Genomic DNA, 25,946 nt, shown 5'->3' on the forward strand with positions numbered 1-25,946 from the left:
TCCTCTCTTACCCCTTCCTCTTTTCCTCCATTTCCTCCTCTGCACCTCTCTTTTTCTTTCTCTCTCTCCCCCTCCCCTCCTTCTCCTCTCTTCTTCTCTCTCTCTCCCCCTCCCCTCCCTCCCTCCCTCCTCTCTCTCCCCCTACCCTCCCTACATAGCACTGTGATTGAACGTCCTTGGGGGACTACTAGATAAGAGTTCTGATGTACAATACTTTCATGTCTGCGTGTTTGAGTGTGTATGTTTTTGAGTGATAGTCACAGTCACACACACACTTATACACGTACACACACTCTCACACACAAATACACACAAAGTACCATGCACAAAAACACACAAATATAGACAAACACACTATCTGTTTGCATATATTTGACAATATGTATTTTTCTAATAATTATTTAATAGTATAAACATATCTGAATAAGGCCTTAGTGGATGTTATTTGTGCTTTGTGTAAATTACATTTCCCAAGTAAGATTAACAGCTTTGTAGCATCATCTAAAGTAGTTATGATAATCTATCAATGATGATAATTAAACAGAATTGACTGAAATGCAATGTGTTTTTACACCCTCAAATCAGTAGATGGGGCTACAGCCCTTCTGTGGATCAGCACGAGTGACAAAAAAGTTTCAGTCAGTGTTGCCAATTTAGCGACTTTGTTGCTAGATTTAGCGACTTTTCACTTTACCCAGTGACTTTTGGGCTTTATGTTTACGTTGGAATAGTCCGGTACATTTCCCCGTGCCCCCTCCAAGTATTCGTTAGCATTTTCAAGTAGCTGCGACCGCTAACGTGCGGTGCCCTTCATGTGGACAGACTAACAGACACGGCAAGCTAAAGAGCTGCTAGACGCAGATAAAAAACAGGTGACAGCTTCTTCACACGGTTGAATGAAATATCGGCATTCAGAAATTCATCCTCAGATTTTAGAAAACACATTGAGGTGAGTTAACGCTATTATTACTGCAGTTAGCCAAGTGATTTCATGTTTAAACATTAATGTGGTGTAGCCTACCTTAAGTGTTCCTAACGTGGTGTAGGCCTACCTCCTGTGTATCTTTAATGGAGTGTACATTCCTTGTTCCCTAATGTGGTGTACCTTCAGTGTATCTACCATCTCTGTGCTGCTGATGGTGCCTCGAGTATACAGTAGAATTCATGTCGAAGAATAAGTGACTGACACAGGTCTGTTCTTCACAGCAAAAACAAATTATTTATTTAAGCAAAGCCAGGAAAATACATTTCAATCTGCTTCCCTTTAAAAGACTGTAGTCAAGAGCTGTTAAATGATGCGGTATATTAGAAAGATACACAAAATAGCAAAGAAGGATCCATGAAATCTGTTTTCAGCTTCCAGGTGTTAAGTCACAGCATGTAGAGGCCTGCGCCCCAGTAGAAACACTCATTATGACAGGAAGTACTTAGAAACACTCATTACTACAGGAAGTACTTTCTCAGTGGAAACACTTATTATGACAGGAATTACTTTCTCAGTAGAAACACTCATTATGACAGTAAGTACTTTCTCAGTAGAAACACTGATTATGACAGGAAGTACTTTCTCAGTGGAAACACTCATTATGACAGGAAGAGTTTCTCAGAAAAAAAACCTCTAAGGACATTCTAACAATCGTTTCCTAAACTTATTAATAACATGTCAACTGCTGTCTCTTTGACACCTGCAATAAAATGCAACTTAAAAAAAATTAATGAAAATGAAACAAATGCACAAACAAAAACTGCTTAAATTATCTAAAAGTTCATGATAAAAATAGAGGATTCTCTCCCCCAGATCCAGGATCAGACTAGCTTCCCTCAGTGCTGTCAGTCACCATTGGCAGGGACTCCATGACTGACCTCAGATCAGCGTCTAGACAGCACTCTCCTCCTGCTCCATCCTCTGGGCTGCTCTCTCCTCTCCTGGCCCAGCTTCAGCACTGGAATGCAGGGAGACCAGCTCCATGCTCTCCCTCTCTGCAGGCTTCCTGGTGGTCTGGAGAGACACAACAGAGTCAGGAAAAGGGGGAGGAAGGACAAATGTCCCTTGTGAACAAACTACAGTACCTTAAAGTACAGATAGAGGGCAGTGCTGGGCGTTAGCAGAGTCAGCAACACCACCACCACTCTGATGATGAAAGCTGGCAGAGGATTGGCTGGAACAGAAACACAGCGAATCAGGAGATAGATAATCATCAGATCAACTACCAAGGTAAAGACACATCCTGTACCTTCCATCTCCAGTCTAAAGTACAGCTACTCGTTTTTAGAGTGTGGAGATGAACAGTAACCTAGGTGACTGACTGACACATCCTGGGGTTACCCCCAGATCACTACAGGACTCACATGACTGACAGTTAGATTCACTCAAGACCAACCACAACTATCATCCCAAAAAGTGTGAGTAACCCTTATAACAGACTAAAATGTTGTAGGTTGTGGTTCTGAAAATCTATTCTCACTTACCTGCAACAGTGAGAGAGAGGAGCTCACTCTCAGAGGTGAAGTTATGAGAGATAATGGAGATAATGTAGACTTCATAAACACAGCTGTAGTTCCCTTGGTGGGCGTGGTCTGCAGCAGGAAACAGGAAGTTGGCAGAGTGATGGACACCTGTGAGGGTGTGTCTCAGGGTTGTGTTGGAGCCAGTGAAGGTGAGGTGGAAGGAGCCTCCTGGGTACTGTGGCTGGATGGAGCAGGTGATGGTGAAGCTGTGGTCCCTGAACACTTGCAGCCCCTGCTGCTGGTCCTGGGAGACCCCTAGCATGGAGGAAGACAGGGAGATACCAGGCTGGAACAGGAGATCTGTAAACAAAGGGAAAACATTTGAGGAAAAGCAGTGAAAGTACTTCTCTTATTCAACTGTGATGATGACATCAGCATGCAAGCATGACAGCATCAGGACACCTGCACCCTGATTAGACCTTTAAGGGCAGTAGTCTGATTAGACCTGTAGGGGGCAGTAGTCTGTTGGAAACCTTTAACAACATTCTAAATAAGTTGTTTATTGTAATGATCTGAACAAATATTGAGACAGGTGATTAATTGTGCGCCTGCTCACGAGGTGAGTGTAACAGCATGATGTGTGTTTTACCTGAGCAGGTCACCTCCCAGACTGTGGAAGTGTGAATCCCTTTGTGTATTTTTCCACACTCCCTCAGAGCAGACTCAGTCCCAGCACACTCAGATTCAAACTTCCATACAGGATTGTATTTATCATCTTCATAACCTCTTGTTGAAACAGCAGATCCACAGTCCAGCTGTCTGCACACTACAGCTGCAGTCTCCGTGTTCCAGGTAGACCCACTGTACAGTTGTCTCCACTCTTCCTGGTGTTTGATCTCCACTCTACCAGCACAGCGACTACCTCCATCCACCAACCTCACATTAGGACCTGGAGAGACAGGAGACAGTCAGGTCCTCTGACTCTCTGCATCCTAACAAAACACTGCTCTCATCGTTCCCATAATCTCTCTGTGAGTCAGAAACTGATGTTGAGAGACAAACTTGTTCTTACAGTACCTGAGCAGGTGAGTCCAACAGCACTGCCAGGTGAGCAGGTGTTTCTAGCTGAGTCTGAGGTGTCACAGTCCAGGAGACGGGACTCCTTGCCTCCACACTGGAACTCTTTATCCCAGAGTGGACCTTTCCCTTCTCCATAGAGCGCCCCCTGGAGGACTGAAGGAGCCCCACAGCCAAGCTGCCGACAGACCACCTCTGCATCCAGCCTGTCAAAGTCAGCTTCACACACTGAGACCCACGACTCATCAGACCTCACCTCCACTCTGCCAGAGCACCAACCAGCTCCCTCCACAAGCCTCACAGACTCTGGAGGAAGAGAGAAGGTCAGTATGGACATGAATATAATAAAGCACCAATAAACATCTATGTGCATAAAGAACCATGATTGGTACATTTATCCAGTTTGATACTCTTTAACAAGAGGTAAATCTTCTAACAGATGACTGTTCCTTAAACGTATCAAGCCAAGAAGCCCCTCATACAGATATTGATCATTTATATAAGTAGTCGATGGTTATGTAGGCTACTGACAGCTCAGTTGAAAGGTTCAGAATAAGTCATGTGTGACTACCAAGTGAACATAACATGATGTGTGTATTACCTGAGCACACCACCTCCCAGACATGTGAAGTCTGCGACCCTCTCCACACACTCTCTCCACACTCCCTCAGATCAGACTCGGTCCCAGCACAGGAAGATCCAAACACCCATGCAGGACGATCTTCATCACCACGATATTTTCTTGTTGAAACAGCAGATCCACAGTCCAGCTGTTTGCACACTACAGCTGCATGCTCCATGCTCCAGGTAGACCCACTGTCCAGTTGTCTCCACTCTTCCTGGTGTTTCATCTCCACTCTACCAGCACAACGACTACCTCCATCCACCAACCTCACATCAGAACCTGGAGAGACAGGAGACAGTCAGGTCCTCTGACTCTCTGCATCCTAACAAAACACTGCCTTCATCTTCCTCAATCTCTCTGTGAGTGAGAAACTGATGTTGGCTGCGGTCCATCAGGACCAAAACCTCACGCCACAAAAACAGTTTCTTCCCTTCTGCTGTTGGCCTCTTCAACAAGGCCAAGGGTTCCCACTGACTCTAATGACTTCATGTCTTAAAACACATTGCACAAAATTGTATCTTGTATTAGTATTTGTATTTTTTTGTAATATTTGTATTTTTTGTATTTTTATATTGTAAATTACGGCAACTTATATTTTATGTTATTGTATATTTTATTGCAATTTTAATTCTACTTAGTATTGCTAGTTTATGTACCCTTAGTATAGATAGACCACATATTTAAAATTAAGGTTCCTATATGTTTATTGTATGCACCTTCCTGCCTAAGCAAATTCCTTGTCTGTGCAAACTTTCATGGCGAATAAATCCCATTCTGATTCTGACTGATAGACAAACTTGTTTGTACAGTACCTGAGCAGGTGAGTCCAACAGCACTGCCAGGTGAGCAGGTGTTTCTAGCTGAGTCTGAGGTGTCACAGTCCAGGAGACGGGACTCCTTGCCTCCACACTGGAACTCTTTATCCCAGAGTGGACCTTTCCCTTCTCCATAGAGCGCCCCCTGGAGGACTGAAGGAGCCCCACAGCCAAGCTCCCGACAGACCACCTCTGCATCCATCCTGTCAAAGTCAGCTTCACACACTGAGACCCACGACTCATCAGACCTCACCTCCACTCTGCCAGAGCACCAACCAGCTCCCTCCACAAGCCTCACAGACTCTGGAGGAAGAGAGAAGGTCAGTATGGACATGAATATAATAAAGCACAAATAAGTCTTAACCCTTGTGCTGCCTTCGGGTCACATCGCCTGCTGCGACAACTTTACCCAATACAACAACAAATAAAAAGCATTTTCTTTTCATCTTCGCGATGTAGGGGGTCTGAGACAGCCCGACGGTTAAAAGAAAATGCTTCACTTTATTTTTGTATGAGGTAAAGTCGTCCCAACACGTGGGAGGGTCACAATGACTGAAGGGTCACAATGACCCGAAGATAACACAAGGGTTAAACATGTTCATTGGTTGGTAAACATGTTGGCTGAAGGAATCATGTACTTTCAATTTATACAATTGCATATTTTTTTATATGATGTGGATCTCTTGAAAAGATCTTTGAATTTAGAAAGCCAGGAAACTCTCATAGATTTGAATAACAATCTGTAGTCTAGTGATTCACTGTCCTGTGTGACTACCAAGATCATAGTGAATATGACAACGTGTGTGTTACCTGAGCAGATCACCTCCATTACATCGCCAGAGATCCCTTCGTACACCCTTCCACACTCCCTCAGAGCAGACTCGGTCCCAGCACAGGTAGAACCAAACTCCCATGCAGGACGATCTTCATCACCATCATATTTTCTTATTGAAACAGCAGATCCACAGTCCAGCTGTCTGCACACTACAACTGCTTGCTTCATGCTCCAGGGAACCATACTGTCCAGTTGTCTCCACTCTTCCTGGTGTTTGATCTCCACTCTACCAGCACAGCGACTACCTCCATCCACCAACCTCACATCAGAACCTGGAGACACAGGAGACAGTCCGGTGCTCTGACTCTCTGTACAGTCCTGTCCAGAAACAACCTCTAACCTGATTACAGCAGAAACACAGTTGTGTTTCCTTAGACTGACACAACAAACACAACTTTATAACTCAACAACCAGTAGTGCCTAGTTAGTTGTGATGGTAGAAGGCTCATGTTCTACCAACCTGGAGGTTCATCAGTGACTGGAGCCTGGAGACCTGAAGAGAGAAAAGAACTTCAACATGACTTTACATTCATTCATTCATTTATCTGTCATTCATCCACTTATCTGTCATTCATCCACTCATCTGTCACTAACTAGTCCAGCATCCCTCCCTTCCCTCCCTCTACCTGACTAACTTCTTCACCCCCCTCTCTTACACTCCGCCTCTCTTTCACCCTCCCTCCCTCCCAACCTCTCTCTCCCTCTCTCCCTCCCTCCCAACCTCTCTCCCTCCCTCCCAACCTCTCTCTCCCTCCCTCCCAACCCCTCTCTCCCTCTCTCCCAACCCCTCTCTCCCTCCCTCTCCCTCTCGCTCACTCTCGCTCTCTCTCTCTCGCTCTCTCGCTCTCTCCCAACCTCTCCCTCCCAACCTCTCCCTCCCTCCCAACCTCTCCCTCCCTCCCAACCTCTCTCCCTCCTTCCCCCCCTCCCTCCTTCCTTTCTTCCCTCCCTCCCCTCCCTCTCACTGACGAAGGCCCCGTCCACACTAGCCCGGGTAAATACAAATACGCGTGTTCGAATTGAAAACGATCTCTGTCCACACTAGCGTTTTCATATCGTTTTCCAGATGTTTGCCGTCCACACTAACACGGGTACATGACAATCGTTGTCATGGTTACGCCACTCCTGCCCCTCCCTCCCGCAACGCTGCTCTGTTTACATACTCCTTGGGCAATACTATTGTACTAATATTTGGTGTTGTAAAGTTGTCCCACCAGCTAGCTGTCTCACCCAGAATCGCCGCTCTATGTTTGGTTTACATTTACATTTAGTCATTTAGCAGACGCTCTTATCCAGAGCGACTTACAGTAAGTACAGGGACATTCCCCCGAGGCAAGTAGGGTGAAGTGCCTTGCCCAAGGACACAAAGTAATTTGGTTGGCATAGCCGGGAATCGAACTAGAAACCTTCTGATTACTAGCCCGATTCCCTCACCGCTCAGCCACCTGACTCCCGGTTTAAACAGTCTTCTCTGCCTTGTCCCCCTATCGTTCAGGCACACAGAGTACAGCGCTCGCCTTCTGCGTAGGAGTAACGCGTATCTATTAAGTGATAATACTTGTACTTGAAGTACACTAACTAAACTGGTAAATAAATTATAGAGATGGAGCAGCATATTTCTTTCACCTTCCAAGTTCATCTTGACATTCTAGCCATAGAGCGCAAGCTACCCCCAATGCCATGGCAACTGAACGTCATCGTATCTGGAAATCTCCGTGGACCCCGCACACAGTACTACGCCAACCCGGCGTTTTCAAATGTCTGCGGCTATGGGAGCCTATCTGTCCCCTCAGTGTCCGAATGCCGTATGAGTGTGGACGGGAGGTGCAAACGCAGACATATGTATGTGTTTCTAAATTTACCCGGGCTAGTGTGGACGGGGCCTAGCTTCCTCATTCCCCCCCCTTTACACTCTGACCAACACTGGTATTTTATGTATATAAAAACACAACATACAATGTATAACTCAGTCGAATATGCACTAACAACTAACACCATTATATCCCAATATAGGTACATTTCATAATTTACCAACTAATGCAGGTTTAAGCCAGTATAAGTTGTATACACAGTTGTATATGTCTGTACTGTATCCTACACTGTACATATACAACAGAGCCCTACCTGTGCTCCAGAACATGACCACCAGCATCAGGACAGGGAGCATCTCTCTCTCAGACTGGGTCTCCACTGGGCTGTAGAAGACTTCTGACTGGGGAGTGGACTGAGGGCCGAGGACACAAACTGCTGCTTCACTCCTATCAGTTATGTCTCTTCAGTTTCCTGTGATGCATTTCGACACCTCGTTCAGCTTATCTGCTTTCATACTTAATATCTCTGGAACCATCTTCCATCTTCCAGCTCATGTTAGGGTGTCAGAGTCAGGGCAAGGGGAGTGGTCTTACACACACACACACACACATACTCACACACACATACTCACACACACACTCACACATACACTCACACATACACTCACACATATGCAAGGAGAGTGGTCTTACACACACACACACACTCACACACACACATGCAAGGGGAGTGGTCTTACGGTGCGTGTCGACTACAGCGACACAAATCGCTTCCCACAGTGCACCACGCTTGGGGGCGTGTCAGACAGATGAATGCAGAGTTGTAGTTCTCTAAAGTCACTGTTGTAGTTCGTATAACGTCATGGCATCGTTTGCAGACTTGGGTTTACGTACTCGCAATATCGATCAAAATATAACTTTGCCACACTCTTACGCAAAAGTCTGATACGCTGGCTAGATGTAGCATGATGTTATCTACTGTACACACTAGTTCTGGCTCTTTTGTTGCTGTATTTTATTCAGAGTGAAAGATTAAATGTTACAGTATGCCATCGGGCACTCAGGGTAAACAGTCGTGTACCGTCGACGGGGCTAGCTAGCTAGGCTAACTAACAACGTTTTGTTATGAGACTGAATTTAAAAATACAAAAACCCCACTAGGAGCACCAACAACATCGGCGACCCTGCGCTATGCCTCATTTGTTTGTTAACGTCTCTGTACGAATACAGAGACGTATCCAACAGGGCTGTGTCTGCAGCCACACAGACGATCAGTTTGTCCTCCATCTTGAAACTGAAAACTAGAAATGTTTACCACGACTAACGGTTGCTACGTTACAAGAAACACAAAAACGAGCCGATTGGCCATCGCGTACGAAAATCGCTCCTCATTTACATAAGGTTGAGAAAATCGCGACTCGAATCGCTTGGATCGCGTTGGGTCGCTACCCACAATGCACCACGCAAGCGATTCGCCTGGCTCCATTGAAAATGGAGTGTACATTCCGTGTTCCCTAATGTGGTGTACCTTCAGTGTATCTACCATCTCTGTGCTGCTGATGGTGCCTCGAGTCTGCAGTAGAATTCATGTTGAAGAATAAGTGACTGACACAGGTCAGTTCTTCACAGCAAAAACGAATTATTTATTTATGCAAAGCCAGGAAAATACATTTCAATCTGCTTCCCTTTAAAAGACTGTAGTCAAAAGCTGTTAAATGATGCGGAATATTAGAAAGATACACAAAATAGCAAAGAAAAATCCATGAAATCTGTTTTCAGCTTCCAGGTGTCAAGTCACAGCATGTAGAGGCCTGCGCCCCAGTAGAAACACTCATTATGACAGGAAGTACTTAGAAACACTCATTACTACAGGAAGTACTTTCTCAGTTGAAACACTCATTATTACAGGAAGTACTTTCTCAGTTGAAACACTCATTATTACAGGAAGTACTTTCTCAGTGGAAACACTGATTATGACAGGAAGTACTTTCTCAGTGGAAACACTCATTATTACAGGAAGTACTTTCTCAGTTGAAACACTCATTATGACAGGAAGTACTTTCTCAGTGGAAACACTCATTATTACAGGAAGTACTTTCTCAGTGGAAACACTCATTATGACAGGAAGTACTTTCTCAGTGGAAACACTCATTATTACAGGAAGTACTTTCTCAGTGGAAACACTCATTATGACAGGAAGTACTTTCTCAATGGAAACACTCATTATGACAGGAAGAGTTTCTCAGTAAAAAACCTCTAAGGAAATTCTAACAATCGTTTCCTAAACTTATTAATTACATGTCAACTGCTGTCTCCTTGACACCTGCAATAAAATGCAACTTAAAATTTTTTTAAAATGAAACAAATGCACAAACAAAAACTGCTTAACCCTTGTGCTGCCTTCGGGTCACATGACCCAAAGGTTCATAACGAACCATCGTTGTGTTTACCCAATTTTACCCAATACAAAAACAAATAAAAATAATTTTCTTTTAACCTTTGCAATTTGGGGGGGGGTCTGAGACAGCCCAACGGTTAAAAGAAAATGCTTCACTTTGTTTTTGTATGCAGTAAATTCGTCGCAATACGACGGTGGGTCACAATGACTGATGGGTCAGAATGACCCGAAGATAACACAAGGGTTAAATTATCTAAAAGTTAATGATAAAAGTAGAGGACTGTCTCTCCCAGATCCAGGATCAGACTAGCTTCCCTCAGTGCTGTCAGTCACCATTGGCAGCATCCATGACTGACCTAAGATCAGCGTCTAGACAGCACTCTCCTCCTGCTCCATCCTCTGGGCTGCTCTCTCCTCTCCTGGCCCAGCTTCAGCACTGGAATGCAGGGAGACCAGCTCCATGCTCCCCCTCTCTGCAGGCTTCCTGGTGGTCTGGAGAGACACAACAGTCAGGAAAAGGGGGAGGAAGGACAAATGTCCCTTGTGAACAAACTACAGTACCTTAAAGCACAGATAGAGGGCAGTGCTGGGCGTTAGCAGAGTCAGCAACACCACCACCACTCTAATGATGAAAGCTGGCAGAGGATTGGCTGGAACAGAAACACAGCGAATCAGGAGATAGATAATCATCAGATCAGATCACCTAACAAGGTAAAGACACATCCTGTACCTTCCATCTACACTCTAAAGTGCAGCTACTTGTTTTTAGAGTGTGGAGATGAGCAGTAACCTAGGTGACTGCTACTGACACATCCTGGGGTTGCCCCGAGATCACCACAGGACTCACATGACTGACATTAGATTCACTCAAGACCAACCACAACTATTATCCCAAAAAGTGTGAGCAACCCTTATGACAGACTAAAATGTTGCAGGTTGTGTTTCTGAAAATCAATTCTCACTTACTTGCAACAGTGAGAGAGAGGAGCTCACTCTCAGAGGTGAAGTTATGAGAGAAGACGTAGACTTCATAAACACAGCTGTAGTTTCCTTGGTGGGTGTGGTCTGCAGCAGGAAACAGGAAGTTGGCAGAGTGATTGACAGCTGTGAGGGTGTGTGTCAGGGTTGTGTTGGAGCCAGTGAAGGTGAGGTGGAAGGAGCCTCCTGGGTACTGTGGCTGGATGGAGCAGGTGATGGTGAAGCTGTGGTCCCTGAACACCTGCAGCCCCTGCTGCTGGTCCTGGGAGACCCCTAGCATGGAGGAAGACAGGGAGATACCAGGCTGGAACAGGAGATCTGTAAACAAAGGGAACGTGGAAGGGGAAAACAGAAAAGCAGGTGAAGTACTTCTCTTATTTAGCTGTGATGATAACATCGGCATGGCAACGATGTACAACAGCGTCACATAACAGTCAGGAGTCAGGTGGCTGAGCGGTTAGGGAATCGGGCTAGTAATCTGAAGGTTGCCAGTTCGATTCCTGGCAGTGCAAAATGACGTTGTGTCCTTGGGCAAGGCACTTCACCCTAATTGCCTCTGGGGAAATGTCCCTGTACTTACTGTAAGTCGCTCTGGATAAGAGCGTCTGCTAAATGACAGCATGTAAATGTAAATAACACCTGCGGTGGTTCCTGATTACACCTGTAGGGGGCAGTAGTCTGTTGAAAATCTTAGAAACAATCTATAAAGGTATAGTTTCTTGGAATGTACTGACAGAAATAGTGGCTTGGTTTGACTACCAAGATCCCCAGGTGAATGTGACAGTGTGTGTGTGTTACCTGAGCAGATCACTTCCACAACAGAGGAAGAGTTGGTCGTGAATCTCACGTGTCCACACTTCCTCAGATCAGACTCGGTCCCAGCACAGTCAGATTCAAACCCCCATGCAGGACGATGTTCATCACCACCATATTCTCTTGTTGAAACAGCAGATCCACAGTCCAGCTGTCTGCACACTACAGCTGCATGCTCCATCACCCAGGTAGACCAACTGTACAGTTGTCTCCACTCTTCCTGGTGTTTCATCTCCACTCTACCAGCACAGCGACTACCTCCATCCAGCAACCTCACATCAGAACCTGGAGACACAGGAGACAGTCAGGTCCTCTGACTCTCTGCATCCTAACAAAACACTGCTCTCATCTTTCCCATAATCTCTCTGTGAGTGAGAAACTGATATTGAGAGACAGACTTGTTCTTACAGTACCTGAGCAGGTGAGTCCAACAGCACTGCCAGGTGAGCAGGTGTTTCTACCTGAGTCTGAGGTGTCACAGGCCAGGAGACGGGACTCCTTGCCTCCACACTGGAACTCTTTATCCCAGAGTGGACCTTTCCCTTCTCCATAGAGCGCCCCCTGGAGGACTGAAGGAGCCCCACAGCCAAGCTGCCGACAGACCACCTCTGCATCCAGCCTGTCAAAGTCAGCTTCACACACTGAGACCCACGACTCATCAGACCTCACCTCCACTCTGCCAGAGCAAAGACCAGCTCCCTCCACAAGCCTCACAGACTCTGGAGGAAGAGAGAAGGTCAGTAAGGACATGGAGACAGAAAAACACCAATAAAGGTATGTGCTTAATAAACAGTACTTGTTCCATTCATATTCTTTTGTATGCAAGATTAATGTCTTGACAATACATCATCCTTGAATTTATTAAAACAAGAAAAACCCAACATAGCAATAATAGTTATAGACTGTAATCTATGGTAATGTTCTGACAGTTTGACTGGATTATTGTGTTTTTTCTTGAATACACCTGTAAGGAGCAATAGTCTGTTGAAAACCTTAGAAAAATTATATAAAGGTCTATTTTCTTGGAATGTACTGACAGAAATAGTGACTTGGTTTGACTACCAGGATCCCCAGGTGATTGTGACAACATTGTGTGTATTACCTGAGCAGATCACTTCTACAATAAGGGAAGTGTTGAATCCATTGAATTCTTCCAACACGTATCCACACTCCCTCAGATCAGACTCGGTCCCAGCACAGTCAGATTTAAACCCCCATGTAGGACGATCTTCATCACCATCATAAACTCTTGTTGAAACAGCAGATCCACAGTCCAGCTGTCTGCACACTATAGCTGCATACTTCATGCTCCAGTAATCACTACTGTACAGTTGTCTCCACTCTTCCTGGTGTTTGATCTCCACTCTACCAGCACAGCGACTACCTCCATCCACCAACCTCACATCAGAACCTGGAGACACAGGAGACAGTCAGGTCCTCTGACTCTCTGCATCCTAACAAAACACTGCTCTCATCTTTCCCATAATCTCTCTGTGAGTGAGAAACTGATGTTGAGAGACAGACTTGTTCTTACAGTACCTGAGCAGGTGAGTCCAACAGCACTGCCAGGTGAGCAGGTGTTTCTACCTGAGTCTGAGGTGTCACAGTCCAGGAGACGGGACTCCTTGCCTCCACACTGGAACTCTTTATCCCAGAGTGGACCTTTCCCTTCTCCATAGAGCGCCCCCTGGAGGACTGAAGGAGCCCCACAGCCAAGCTGCCGACAGACCACCTCTGCATCCAGCCTGTCAAAGTCAGCTTCACACACTGAGACCCACGACTGATCAGACCTCACCTCCACTCTGCCAGAGCACCAACCAGCTCCCTCCACAAGCCTCACAGACTCTGGAGGAAGAGAGAAGGTCAGTAAGGACATGGAGACAGAACACCGCCAATAAACGTATGTTCTTAATAAACAGTACTTGTTCCATTCATATTCTTTTTTTTATGCAAAATTTATCTCTTGACAAGACATCATCCTTGAATTTAATAAAACAAGAAAAACCCAACATAGCAATTATAGTTATAGACTGTAATCTTTGGTAATGTTCTGACAGCTTGACTGGATTATTGTGTTTTTTCTTGAATACACCTGTAAGGAGCAATAGTCTGTTGAAAACCTTAGAAAAATTATATAAAGGTCTATTTTCTTGGAATGTACTGACAGAAATAGTGACTTGGTTTGACTACCAAGATCCCCAGGTGAATGTGACAACATTGTGTGTATTATTTATTTATTTCTTAGTTTATTTGTCAGGGACAATGCAGCGCACATTATTACATACGTAAATAACTTTGTAGATGTGTTGCATAAAAGTTTTTTTGCCAATAGTCTAATTTGCAACCCCAGTCCCTGGTCAGGCCTTTCTAAAAAGTTAAGCAAAAAAAAATTACTGCATAGTGTGAGTTACACAATCATGCAGCAGATGCAATATATTAGTATATACTCTATCAAAATTTCACAGATTCATAACCACATTACACATAACATCACATCACGTAACAACACAATACATTACAACAGCTCATTACCTGAGCAGATCACTTCTGCGACATACAAAGAGTTGTATCCTTCCCCCACAGGTCCACACTCCCTCAGATCAGACTCAGTCCCAGCACAGTCAGATTCAAACGACCAGGTAGGACGATCTTCATCACCATCATATTTTCTTATTGAAACAGCAGATCCACAGTCCAGCTGTCTGCACACTACAGCTGCATGCTTCATGTTCCAGTAATCTCTACTGTACAGTTGTCTCCACTCTTCCTGGTGTTTCATCTCCACTCTACCAGCACAGCGACTACCTCCATCCACCAACCTCACATCAGAACCTGGAGAGACAGGAGACAGTCCGGTGCTCTGACTCTCTGTACAGTCCTGTCCAGAAACAACCTCTAACCTTTTCACACCAGTAACACAGTTGTGTTTCCCTAGACCAGGGGTCCCCAAACTACGGCCCTCTGAACAATGCCAGAGAGTTTTATTTTTATAAAGAACAAACAAAACAACTTTACATTGATTAATAGGCATAAGTAATTAATAGATTTGATTTCAGTAACAATGAATATGAAAAAAGTTAATTACGATATTATTAATGCTCTTTTAATAGGCTATATATCCCTTGATATGTATGGATGTACGGTGCATAACTAAATAATAAACTTATCTAGCATAATAAATATATTTAAAATCATAATAACATCTCCACAATAATACTGGTAGTCACTCCAGCCCATGACATTTTCGGTTACAGACCGACCCGACCCCACATTAAAGAAAGAAAAAATTATCTGGCCCTCGCAGAAAAAAGTTTGGGGACCACTGCACTAGACTGACACAACAAACACAACTTTATGTACTTTTATAACTCAACAACCAGTAGTGCCTAGTTAGTTGTCATGGTAGAAGGCTCATGTTCTACCAACCTGGAGGTTCATCAATGACTGGAGCCTGGAGACCTGAGGAGAGAAAATAACTTTAACATGACTTTATATTCATTCATCCACTCATCTGTAATTCATCCACTCATCTGCCTCTTTCCCTCCCTCTCTCACCCCTCCCAGTCTTACCCCTTCTTGTCCCACCCCTCCCTCTCTCACCCCTCCCCCTCTCACTCCTCCATCTTTCACCCCTCCCTGTCTCACCCATCCCCCTCTCACCCTTTCTTGTCCCCCCCCTCTCCCCTCCCTCTCTCACCCCTCCATCTCTCACCCTTTCTTGTCCCCCCCCTCTCCCCTCCCTCTCTCACCCCTCCACCTCTCACCCTTTCTTGTCTCACCCCTCTCCCCTCCCTCTCTCACCCCTCCATCTCTCACCCTTTCTTGTCTCACCCCTCTCCCCTCCCTCTCTCACCCCTTCTGGTCTCAGCCCTCCCTCTCTCACCCCTCCCTCTCTCACCCCTCCCTCTCTCACCCCTTCTGGTCTCACCCCTCCCTCTCTCACCCCTCCCTCTCACCCCTCTGTCTCTCTCTCTCTGTATCTTTCTCTCTCTCTGTCTCTGTATATCTCTCTCTATCTCTCTCTCTGTATCTCTCTCTCCCACTCTCCCTCTCTCTCCATCTCTCTGTCTCTCTGTCTCTCTCTCTCCATCTCTCTCTCTCTCTCCCTGTCCTATCTCGGCCGCTCTCTCATCATAACCTTTTCAGTTAGCAGAGACTTTTTTCCACAGCATGATGAAGTACAGGGGGTATTTGAACCTGCAACCTTTTTACCTGAAACCTTCTCCTTCCGTCCTCCTCACCCTCCCTCCCCCTCTTTCCTCTTTCATTCTTTCCTACCCCCCTCCTTCTTCCCTCCCCCCTCTCTGCTCTTACCCTCCCCCCTCCCTCCCCCAATACAATGTATAACAGTCATGTATGCAGTAACATATTTACTTTAATAGTAAGTATTTACCAGTATAGGGCAGTTTTTATACACTACTAAGACAAACATGTGTACAGATACCACAGAGCCCTACCTGTGCTCCAGAACATGACCACCAGCATCAGGACAGGGAGCATCTCTCTCTCAGACTGGGTCTCCACTGGGCTGTAGAAGACTTCTGACTGGGGAGTGGACTGAGGGCCGAGGACACAAACTGCTGCTTCACTCCTATCAGTTATGTCTCTTCAGTTTCCTGTGATGCATTTCGAAACCTCGTTCAGCTTATCTGGTTTCATACTTAATATCTCTGGAACCATCTTCCAGCTCATGTTAGGGTGTCAGAGTCAGGGCAAGGGGAGTGGTCTTACACACACACAGACACACATACTCACACACACATACTCACACACACACTCACACATACACACACATACACTCACACATATGCAAGGAGAGTGGTCTTACACACACACTCACACATACACACATGCAAGGGGAGTGGTCTTACGGTGCGTGTCGACAACAGCGACACAAATCGCTTCCCAGAGTGCACCACGCTTGGGGGCGTGTCAGACAGATGAATGCAGAGTTGTAGTTCTCTAAAGTCACTGTTGTAGTTCGTATAACGTCATGGCATCGTTTGCAGACTTGGGTTTACGTACTCGCAATATCGATCAAAATATAACTTTGCCACACTCTTACGCAAAAGTCTGATACGCTGGCTAGATGTAGCATGATGTTATCTACTGTACACACTAGTTCTGGCTCTTTTGTTGCTGTATTTTATTCAGAGTGAAAGATTAAATGTTACAGTATGCCATCGGGCACTCAGGGTAAACAGTCGTGTACCGTCGACGGGGCTAGCTAGCTAGGCTAACTAACAACGTTTTGTTATGAGACTGAATTTAAAAATACAAAAACCCCACTAGGAGCACCAACAACATCGGCGACCCTGCGCTATGCCTCATTTGTTTGTTAACGTCTCTGTACGAATACAGAGACGTATCCAACAGGGCTGTGTCTGCAGCCACACAGACGATCAGTTTGTCCTCCATCTTGAAACTGAAAACTAGAAATGTTTACCACGACTAACGGTTGCTACGTTACAAGAAACACAAAAACGAGCCGATTGGCCATCGCGTACGAAAATCGCTCCTCATTTACATAAGGTTGAGAAAATCGCGACTCGAATCGCTTGGATCGCGTTGGGTCGCTACCCACAATGCACCACGCAAGCGATTCGCCTGGCTCCATTGAAAATGGAGTGTACATTCCGTGTTCCCTAATGTGGTGTACCTTCAGTGTATCTACCATCTCTGTGCTGCTGATGGTGCCTCGAGTCTGCAGTAGAATTCATGTTGAAGAATAAGTGACTGACACAGGTCAGTTCTTCACAGCAAAAACGAATTATTTATTTATGCAAAGCCAGGAAAATACATTTCAATCTGCTTCCCTTTAAAAGACTGTAGTCAAAAGCTGTTAAATGATGCGGAATATTAGAAAGATACACAAAATAGCAAAGAAAAATCCATGAAATCTGTTTTCAGCTTCCAGGTGTCAAGTCACAGCATGTAGAGGCCTGCGCCCCAGTAGAAACACTCATTATGACAGGAAGTACTTAGAAACACTCATTACTACAGGAAGTACTTTCTCAGTTGAAACACTCATTATTACAGGAAGTACTTTCTCAGTTGAAACACTCATTATTACAGGAAGTACTTTCTCAGTGGAAACACTGATTATGACAGGAAGTACTTTCTCAGTGGAAACACTCATTATTACAGGAAGTACTTTCTCAGTTGAAACACTCATTATGACAGGAAGTACTTTCTCAGTGGAAACACTCATTATTACAGGAAGTACTTTCTCAGTGGAAACACTCATTATGACAGGAAGTACTTTCTCAGTGGAAACACTCATTATTACAGGAAGTACTTTCTCAGTGGAAACACTCATTATGACAGGAAGTACTTTCTCAATGGAAACACTCATTATGACAGGAAGAGTTTCTCAGTAAAAAACCTCTAAGGAAATTCTAACAATCGTTTCCTAAACTTATTAATTACATGTCAACTGCTGTCTCCTTGACACCTGCAATAAAATGCAACTTAAAAAAAAATTAAAATGAAACAAATGCACAAACAAAAACTTCTTAACCCTTGTGCTGCCTTCGGGTCACATGACCCAAAGGTTCATAACGAACCATCGTTGTGTTTACCCAATTTTACCCAATACAAAAACAAATAAAAATAATTTTCTTTTAACCTTTGCAATGTGGGGGGGGGGGGGGGGGGGGGTCTGAGACAGCCCAACGGTTAAAAGAAAATGCTTCACTTTGTTTTTGTATGCAGTAAATTCGTCGCAATACGACGGTGGGTCACAATGACTGATGGGTCAGAATGACCCGAAGATAACACAAGGGTTAAATTATCTAAAAGTTCATGATAAAAGTAGAGGACTGTCTCTCCCAGATCCAGGATCAGACTAGCTTCCCTCAGTGCTGTCAGTCACCATTGGCAGCATCCATGACTGACCTCAGATAAGCGTCTAGACAGCACTCTCCTCCTGCTCCATCCTCTGGGCTGCTCTCTCCTCTCCTGGCCCAGCTTCATCACTGGAATGCAAGGAGACCAGCTCCATGCTCCCCCTCTCTGCAGGCTTCCTGGTGGTCTGGAGAGACACAACAGTCAGGAAAAGGGGGAGGAAGGACAAATGTCCCTTGTGAACAAACTACAGTACCTTAAAGCACAGATAGAGGGCAGTGCTGGGCGTTAGCAGAGTCAGCAACACCACCACCACTCTAATGATGAAAGCTGGCAGAGGATTGGCTGGAACAGAAACACAGCGAATCAGGAGATAGATAATCATCAGATCAGATCACCTAACAAGGTAAAGACACATCCTGTACCTTCCATCTACACTCTAAAGTGCAGCTACTTGTTTTTAGAGTGTGGAGATGAGCAGTAACCTAGGTGACTGCTACTGACACATCCTGGGGTTGCCCCGAGATCACCACAGGACTCACATGACTGACATTAGATTCACTCAAGACCAACCACAACTATTATCCCAAAAAGTGTGAGCAACCCTTATGACAGACTAAAATGTTGCAGGTTGTGTTTCTGAAAATCAATTCTCACTTACTTGCAACAGTGAGAGAGAGGAGCTCACTCTCAGAGGTGAAGTTATGAGAGAAGACGTAGACTTCATAAACACAGCTGTAGTTTCCTTGGTGGGTGTGGTCTGCAGCAGGAAACAGGAAGTTGGCAGAGTGATTGACAGCTGTGAGGGTGTGTGTCAGGGTTGTGTTGGAGCCAGTGAAGGTGAGGTGGAAGGAGCCTCCTGGGTACTGTGGCTGGATGGAGCAGGTGATGGTGAAGCTGTGGTCCCTGAACACCTGCAGCCCCTGCTGCTGGTCCTGGGAGACCCCTAGCATGGAGGAAGACAGGGAGATACCAGGCTGGAACAGGAGATCTGTAAACAAAGGGAACGTGGAAGGGGAAAACAGAAAAGCAGGTGAAGTACTTCTCTTATTTAGCTGTGATGATAACATCGGCATGGTAACGATGTACAACAGCGTCACATAACAGTCAGGAGTCAGGTGGCTGAGCGGTTAGGGAATCGGGCTAGTAATCTGAAGGTTGCCAGTTCGATTCCTGGCAGTGCAAAATGACGTTGTGTCCTTGGGCAAGGCACTTCACCCTACTTGCCTCGGGGGAAATGTCCCTGTACTTACTGTAAGTCGCTCTGGATAAGAGCGTCTGCTAAATGACAGAATGTAAATGTAAATAACACCTGTGGTGGTTCCTGATTACACCTGTAGGGGGCAGTAGTCTGTTGAAAACCTTATAAACATTCTATGAAGGTATAGTTTCTTGGAATGTATTGACAGAAATAGTGACTTAGTTTGACTACCAAGATCCCCAGGTGAATATGACAACATTGTGTGTATTACCTGAGCAGATCACGTCTACCATAGAGGAAGAGTTGACTCCTCCCTTCAGGTGTCCACACTCCCTCAGAGCAGACTCAGTCCCAGCACAGTCAGATTCAAACCACCATGCAGGATGTCTGCGATTTTCATCACCATCATAACCTCTTGTTGAAACAGCAGATCCACATTCCAGCTGTCTGCACACTACAGCTGCAGTCTCCATGTTCCAGGTAAACCTATTGAACAGTTGTCTCCACTCTTCCTGGTGTTTCATCTCCACTCTACCAGCACAGCGACTACCTCCATCCAGCAACCTCACATCAGAACCTGGAGAGACAGGAGACAGTCAGGTCCTCTGACTCTCTGCATCCTAACAAAACACTGCTCTCATCTTTCCCATAATCTTTCTGTGAGTGAAAAACTGATGTTGAGAGACAGACTTGTTCTTACAGTACCTGAGCAGGTGAGTCCAACAGCACTGCCAGGTGAGCAGGTGTTTCTAGCTGAGTCTGAGGTGTCACAGTCCAGGAGACGGGACTCCTTGCCTCCACACTGGAACTCTTTATCCCAGAGTGGACCTTTCCCTTCTCCATAGAGCGCCCCCTGGAGGGCTGAAGGAGCCCCACAGCCAAGCTGCCGACAGACCACCTCTGCATCCAGCCTGTCAAAGTCAGCTTCACACACTGAGACCCACGACTCATCAGACCTCACCTCCACTCTGCCAGAGCACCAACCAGCTCCCTCCACAAGCCTCACAGACTCTGGAGGAAGAGAGAAGGTCAGTAAGGACATGGAGACAGAACACCGCCAATAAACGTATGTTCTTAATAAACAGTTCTTGTTCCATTCATATTCTTTTTTATGCAAGATTAATGTCTTGACAAGACATCATCCTTGAATTTATTAAAACAAGAAAAACCCAACATAGCAATTATAGTTATAGACTGTAATCTATGGTAATGTTCTGACAGCTTGACTGGATTATCGTTTGTTCCTAAATACACCTGTAGGGAACAGTAGGCTGTTGTAAACCTTAAAAACATTCTATAAAGGTCTAGTTTCTTGGAATGTACTGAGACAAATAGTGACTTGGTTTGACTACCAAGATCCCCAGGTGATTGTGACAACATTGTGTGTATTACCTGAGCAGATCACTTCTACAATAAGGGAAGTGTTGAATCCTTCGCTCACGTATCCACACTCCCTCAGATCAGACTCGGTCCCAGCACAGTCAGATTCAAACCACCATGCAGGACGATCTTCATCACCATCATAAACTCTTGTTGAAACAGCAGATCCACAGTCCAGCTGTCTGCACACTATAGCTGCATGATTAATGCTCCAGGTAGACCTACAGTCCAGCTGTCTGCACACTACAGCTGCTTGCTTCATGTTCCATTTATACCCACTGTTCGCTCGTCTCCACTCTTCCTGGTGTTTGATCTCACTTCTACCAGCACAGCGACTACCTCCATCCACCAACCTCACATCAGGACCTGGAGAAACAGGAGATAGTCAGGTCCTCTGACTCTCTGCATCCTAACAAAACACTGCTCTCATCTTTCCCATAATCTCTCTGTGAGTGAGAAACTGATGTTGAGAGACAAACTTGTTTGTACAGTACCTGAAATGCAGGTGAGTTCAACAGCACTGCCAGGTGAGCAGGTGTTTCTACCTGAGTCTGAGGTGTCACAGTCCAGGAGACGGGACTCCTTGCCTCCACACTGGAACTCTTTATCCCAGAGTGGACCTTTCCCTTCTCCATAGAGCGCCCCCTGGAGGACTGAAGGAGCCCCACAGCCAAGCTGCCGACAGACCACCTCTGCATCCAGCCTGTCAAAGTCAGCTTCACACACTGAGACCCACGACTGATCAGACCTCACCTCCACTCTGCCAGAGCACCAACCAGCTCCCTCCACAAGCCTCACAGACTCTGGAGGAAGAGAGAAGGTCAGTATGGACATGGAGACAGAAAACCGCCTATAAACATGTTTTATGTGCATCAAGAATGATTAATACAGTTTAATATTATTTAATGTGAGGTGAATCTATCAAGAAATGAATGTGCTTAAACTTCTTCAGAAAAGGAAACCTTTATACAGCATCTAATAACAATCTGAAGAAGTGCTCTGTGGTAAAGTACAAACAACTCATTTGAAAGGTTCAGATTAAGTAAGGTTTGACCATCAACATCACCAGGTGAATGTGACAGCATTGTGTGTATTACCTGAGCAGATCACTTCTACCATAGAGGAAGTGTTGACTCCATCCCACACATGTCCACACTCCCTCAGATCAGACTCGGTCCCAGCACAGTCTGAGACAAACTCCCATACAGGACGATCTTCATCACCATCATATTCTCTTGTTGAAACAGCAGATCCACAGTCCAGCTCTCTGCACACTACAGCTGCTTGCTTTACATTCCAAATATAACTGTATAGTCGTCTCCACTCTTCCTGGTGTTTCATCTCCACTCTACCAGCACAGCGACTACCTCCATCCACCAACCTCACATCAGAACCTGGAGACACAGGAGACAGTCAGGTCCTCTGACTCTCTGTACAGTCCTGTCCAGAAACAACCTCTAACCTTTTCACACCAGTAACACAGTTGTGTTTCCCTAGACTGACACAACTTTATGTACTTTTATAACTCAACAACCAGTAGTGCCTAGTTAGTTGCCATGGTAGAAGGCTCATGTTCTACCAACCTGGAGGTTCATCAGTGACTGGAGCCTGGAGACCTGAGGAGAGAAAAGAACTTCAACATGACTTTACCTTCTCTATCTCTCTCTCTCTGTCTCTCTCTCTGTCTCTCTCTGCATCTCTCTGTCTGTCTCTCTCTCTCGCCCTCTCCTTTCTCGGCCCCTCTCTCATCATAACCTTTTCAGTTAGCAGACACTTGTTTCCACAGTGTCGTGGCTAGCTTTTGCTAGCATTTAGCATTTTTTACATTTTGATAAGTTGATTTCTTACCTTATCAAAATGCAAGTTTGGATCACGTGTCGGGGTCGACCAAATGTCGTGGCTAGCTTTTGCTAAGTACAGGTTGCAAAAGGAAAAAGGCTCTGGAAGGCTACGCTCCAAGTTCAGATTCTTTATTGTGATCAAAACAAAGGACACATTCGCCAGGTTTCTCTTGCCGTGAGACAACCTAACTAAAACATGAACAGTGTATGTCAGTTCGCCCTTGTCCCCAGAAACCCCCACATCAGTCCTAACATACAAGGTCTGGTTCCCGTCAGTTATTATTTACATTTACATTTACATTTAGTCATTTAGCAGACGCTCTTATCCAGAGCGACTTACAGTAAGTACAGGGACATTCCCCTGAGGCAAGTAGGGTGAAGTGCCTTGCCCAAGGACACAACGTCAGTTGGCATGACCGGGAATCGAACTGGCAACCTTCGGATTACTAGCCCGATTCCCTCACCGCTCAGCCACCTATATCTCACTATCTAATTCGAGCGCCTGTCCTAATGTCAGCATGACCTGTCCTTATGCAAAATGTTTCTTACTCAAATATGTAATGTTCTTATTGTGACCCCTTGATTCCCGATCATTTCTCTTACATAATCGTGCAATCAATAGTGCTCTTTGGTTTTATGCTTAGTAGCCCTATATTTTAAGATAAACTCATTCACTTGGTAGCTTTCTATCTAGTTTTACCAGATAGACCTAGAATGGGGTGTTTAATACAGTTTTCGGCCCACGACAACAGCATGATGAAGTAAAGGGGGTATTTTAACCTGCAACCTTTATATCTGAAACCTTCTCCTTCCATCCTCCTCGCCCTCACCCTCCCTCCCCCTCTTTCCTACCCGCCTCCTTCTTCCCTCCCCCCTCTCTGCTCTTACCCTCCCCCCTCCCTCCCCCAATACAATATATAACATTCGTATGCAGTTACACAAGTATTTAGTATAGGGCTGTTTTTATACACTACTAATACAAACGTGTTGACAGACACAACAGAGCCCTACCTGTGCTCCAGAACATGACCACCAGCATCAGGACAGGGAGCATCTCTCTCTCAGACTGGGTCTCCACTGGGCTGTAGAAGACTTCTGACTGGGGAGTGGACTGAGGGCCGAGGACACAAACTGCTGCTTCACTCCTATCAGTTATGTCTCTTCAGTTTCCTGTGATGCATTTCGACACCTCGTTCAGCTTGTCTGCTTTCATACTTAATATCTCTGGAACCATCTTAATATCTCTGGAACCATCTTCCAGCTCATGTTAGGGTGTCAGAGTCAGGGCAAGGGGAGTGGTCTTACACACACACAGACACACATACTCACACACACATACTCACACACACACTCACACATACACTCACACATATGCAAGGAGAGTGGTCTTACACACACACACACACACACACACACACATGCACACTCACACGTACACACAAACACACACAAATACCTCCCCTGGTATTGGGTACTTGTTAGCTGTATGCGCCCCCTCCCTTGGTCCCCCCTTCAGCTTCGGGGGGGGGGGGGGGGGGGGGGGGCATGGGCGGTTATAGTAGGACAGGATGACCCTTGAAGGAGGCCCAGAGGCTGTTCCAAGGGATACTCGTTGTCATGATCAGTGACCTATGCACTTTTGTAAAGCTTTCTCTTGGAAGTCGCTTTTTTGGATAAAAGCGTCTGCTAAATGAATAAATGTAAATGTAAAGGGAGCGGTCTTACACAAACATACAGTGTGTTTGGGGGAAGTGGCGTTTTCAAAAGGTATAGCTGGAGTAGAGGGGTTTAGTGTGCCTCAGAATGTGAAAGGTCAAAGTGTCTTGTCCAGGTAGACACTTATCATGGTTTATGAGAGAGGGGGAGAGAGAGCAAGAGGGGGAGAGAAAGAAATTGGATTCAAACCCAGGCCGCTGCATTAAACCACTATTACCTTTACATTAAGTGAGAAAACAATGAAAATGTATAACGAGAAAAAGAAGTATGATGCAATAGTTTATAGAGTCTATCTGTATGCTGATATACGCTCTCCTTTTTTGGTGAGAATATTTTGTTACTTTGTTATCATTTTGAGAAAATAATCCTTGATAGTCTGACCCCCTGAGTGGGAAGATTGTTTCAGAAATATGGGGAGCTAGCGACCGCATCCTTATCAGACGCACCAACGCTGGTCAAGTAGCTGGAAGACATTAGAGATAAGTAGATGACAGCACTGAAGCAACTGTTTCGTAATACAATATAAACAGTATACTGTTTGTTTGTAACGACGGGTGTGTGAAAATGATGATCTTGATCTAACCACATGCTGACAGAGGTGCAGCAAAGATAGGAGATCATTAAGTACAAATACTTAGTTACTGTATTTGTCGATTTTTATGTTACCGGTACTTAACAATTTATTGTCTGACACTTTTTTACTTTACTTTTTTTACACAAATACTTTACAGTTTGTACTTATTACATTTTAAAGCCAGGCTTACATATTACTGATCTAAAAAAAACAAATAATTCTGCAGGTTGAAAAAAACATTTTCTAAATAAAGTTAAGAAAAAAAGATTCTACAGGTTGAAAAAAATATTTGTTAAAAGTTACATAAAAAGGTTTGCATCATTGATGAGTACTTGATGAGGACTCTGTCATACTCTACTGTACTCTACTGTACTCTACTCAAATCTACTGTTTTAGGCTTCTCTGTTCTCTCTCCTCTCACTGTGTGAACAAAAAGTTTGGAAATGCTGGAAAAATTATGCATCTTAAAAGGTGTTTATGTTGATCGTCCACTAAGACTAAAAGAATCACACACTCACTCTCGCTTTGTTCTATTGATGAGTCACTGACGAGTTTCAGTCATACAGTGAGTCAGATGAGTTAACAAGC

At 45.0% G+C, this 25,946-nt stretch overlaps 1 protein-coding gene across 1 annotated transcript; it reads right to left on the reverse strand.

The window, feature by feature from the left end:
• Nucleotides 1-1,876: 1,876 nt before the first annotated feature.
• On the reverse strand, nt 1,877-24,302 carry LOC136967977 (antigen WC1.1-like). Its single transcript, XM_067261978.1, has 27 exons — nt 24,258-24,302; nt 24,080-24,167; nt 22,325-22,621; nt 21,722-22,030; nt 20,553-20,858; nt 20,458-20,460; nt 20,119-20,424; nt 19,335-19,637; nt 18,903-18,991; nt 16,258-16,357; nt 14,333-14,632; nt 13,340-13,645; nt 12,903-13,211; nt 12,214-12,519; nt 12,119-12,121; nt 11,786-12,085; nt 11,003-11,305; nt 10,571-10,659; nt 7,925-8,024; nt 5,776-6,072; nt 4,963-5,268; nt 4,256-4,429; nt 3,526-3,831; nt 3,098-3,397; nt 2,470-2,808; nt 2,071-2,159; nt 1,877-1,999 (listed from the first exon to the last, which is right to left on the reverse strand). The coding sequence occupies exons 1-27, from the start codon at nt 24,300-24,302 to the stop codon at nt 1,877-1,879; spliced, it is 5,796 nt and encodes a 1,931-aa protein (XP_067118079.1).
• Nucleotides 24,303-25,946: the final 1,644 nt, after the last annotated feature.

Source organism: Osmerus mordax, chromosome 23 (genome assembly GCF_038355195.1).
Source record: "Osmerus mordax isolate fOsmMor3 chromosome 23, fOsmMor3.pri, whole genome shotgun sequence".
NCBI lineage: Eukaryota > Metazoa > Chordata > Actinopteri > Osmeriformes > Osmeridae > Osmerus > Osmerus mordax.

Coding starts and splice junctions, on each gene's coding strand:
- LOC136967977 (XM_067261978.1), bottom strand. CDS start 24,302: ATGGTTCCAGAGATATTAAGTATGAAAGCAGACAAGCTGAACGAG. Junction 19,638..20,118: donor GGTAGACGTGATCTGCTCAG/GTAATACACACA, acceptor CTTTGTTTACAG/ATCTCCTGTTCCAGCCTGGT. Junction 3,398..3,525: donor TGTTGGACTCACCTGCTCAG/GTACTGTAAGAA, acceptor CTGTCTCTCCAG/GTCCTAATGTGAGGTTGGTG.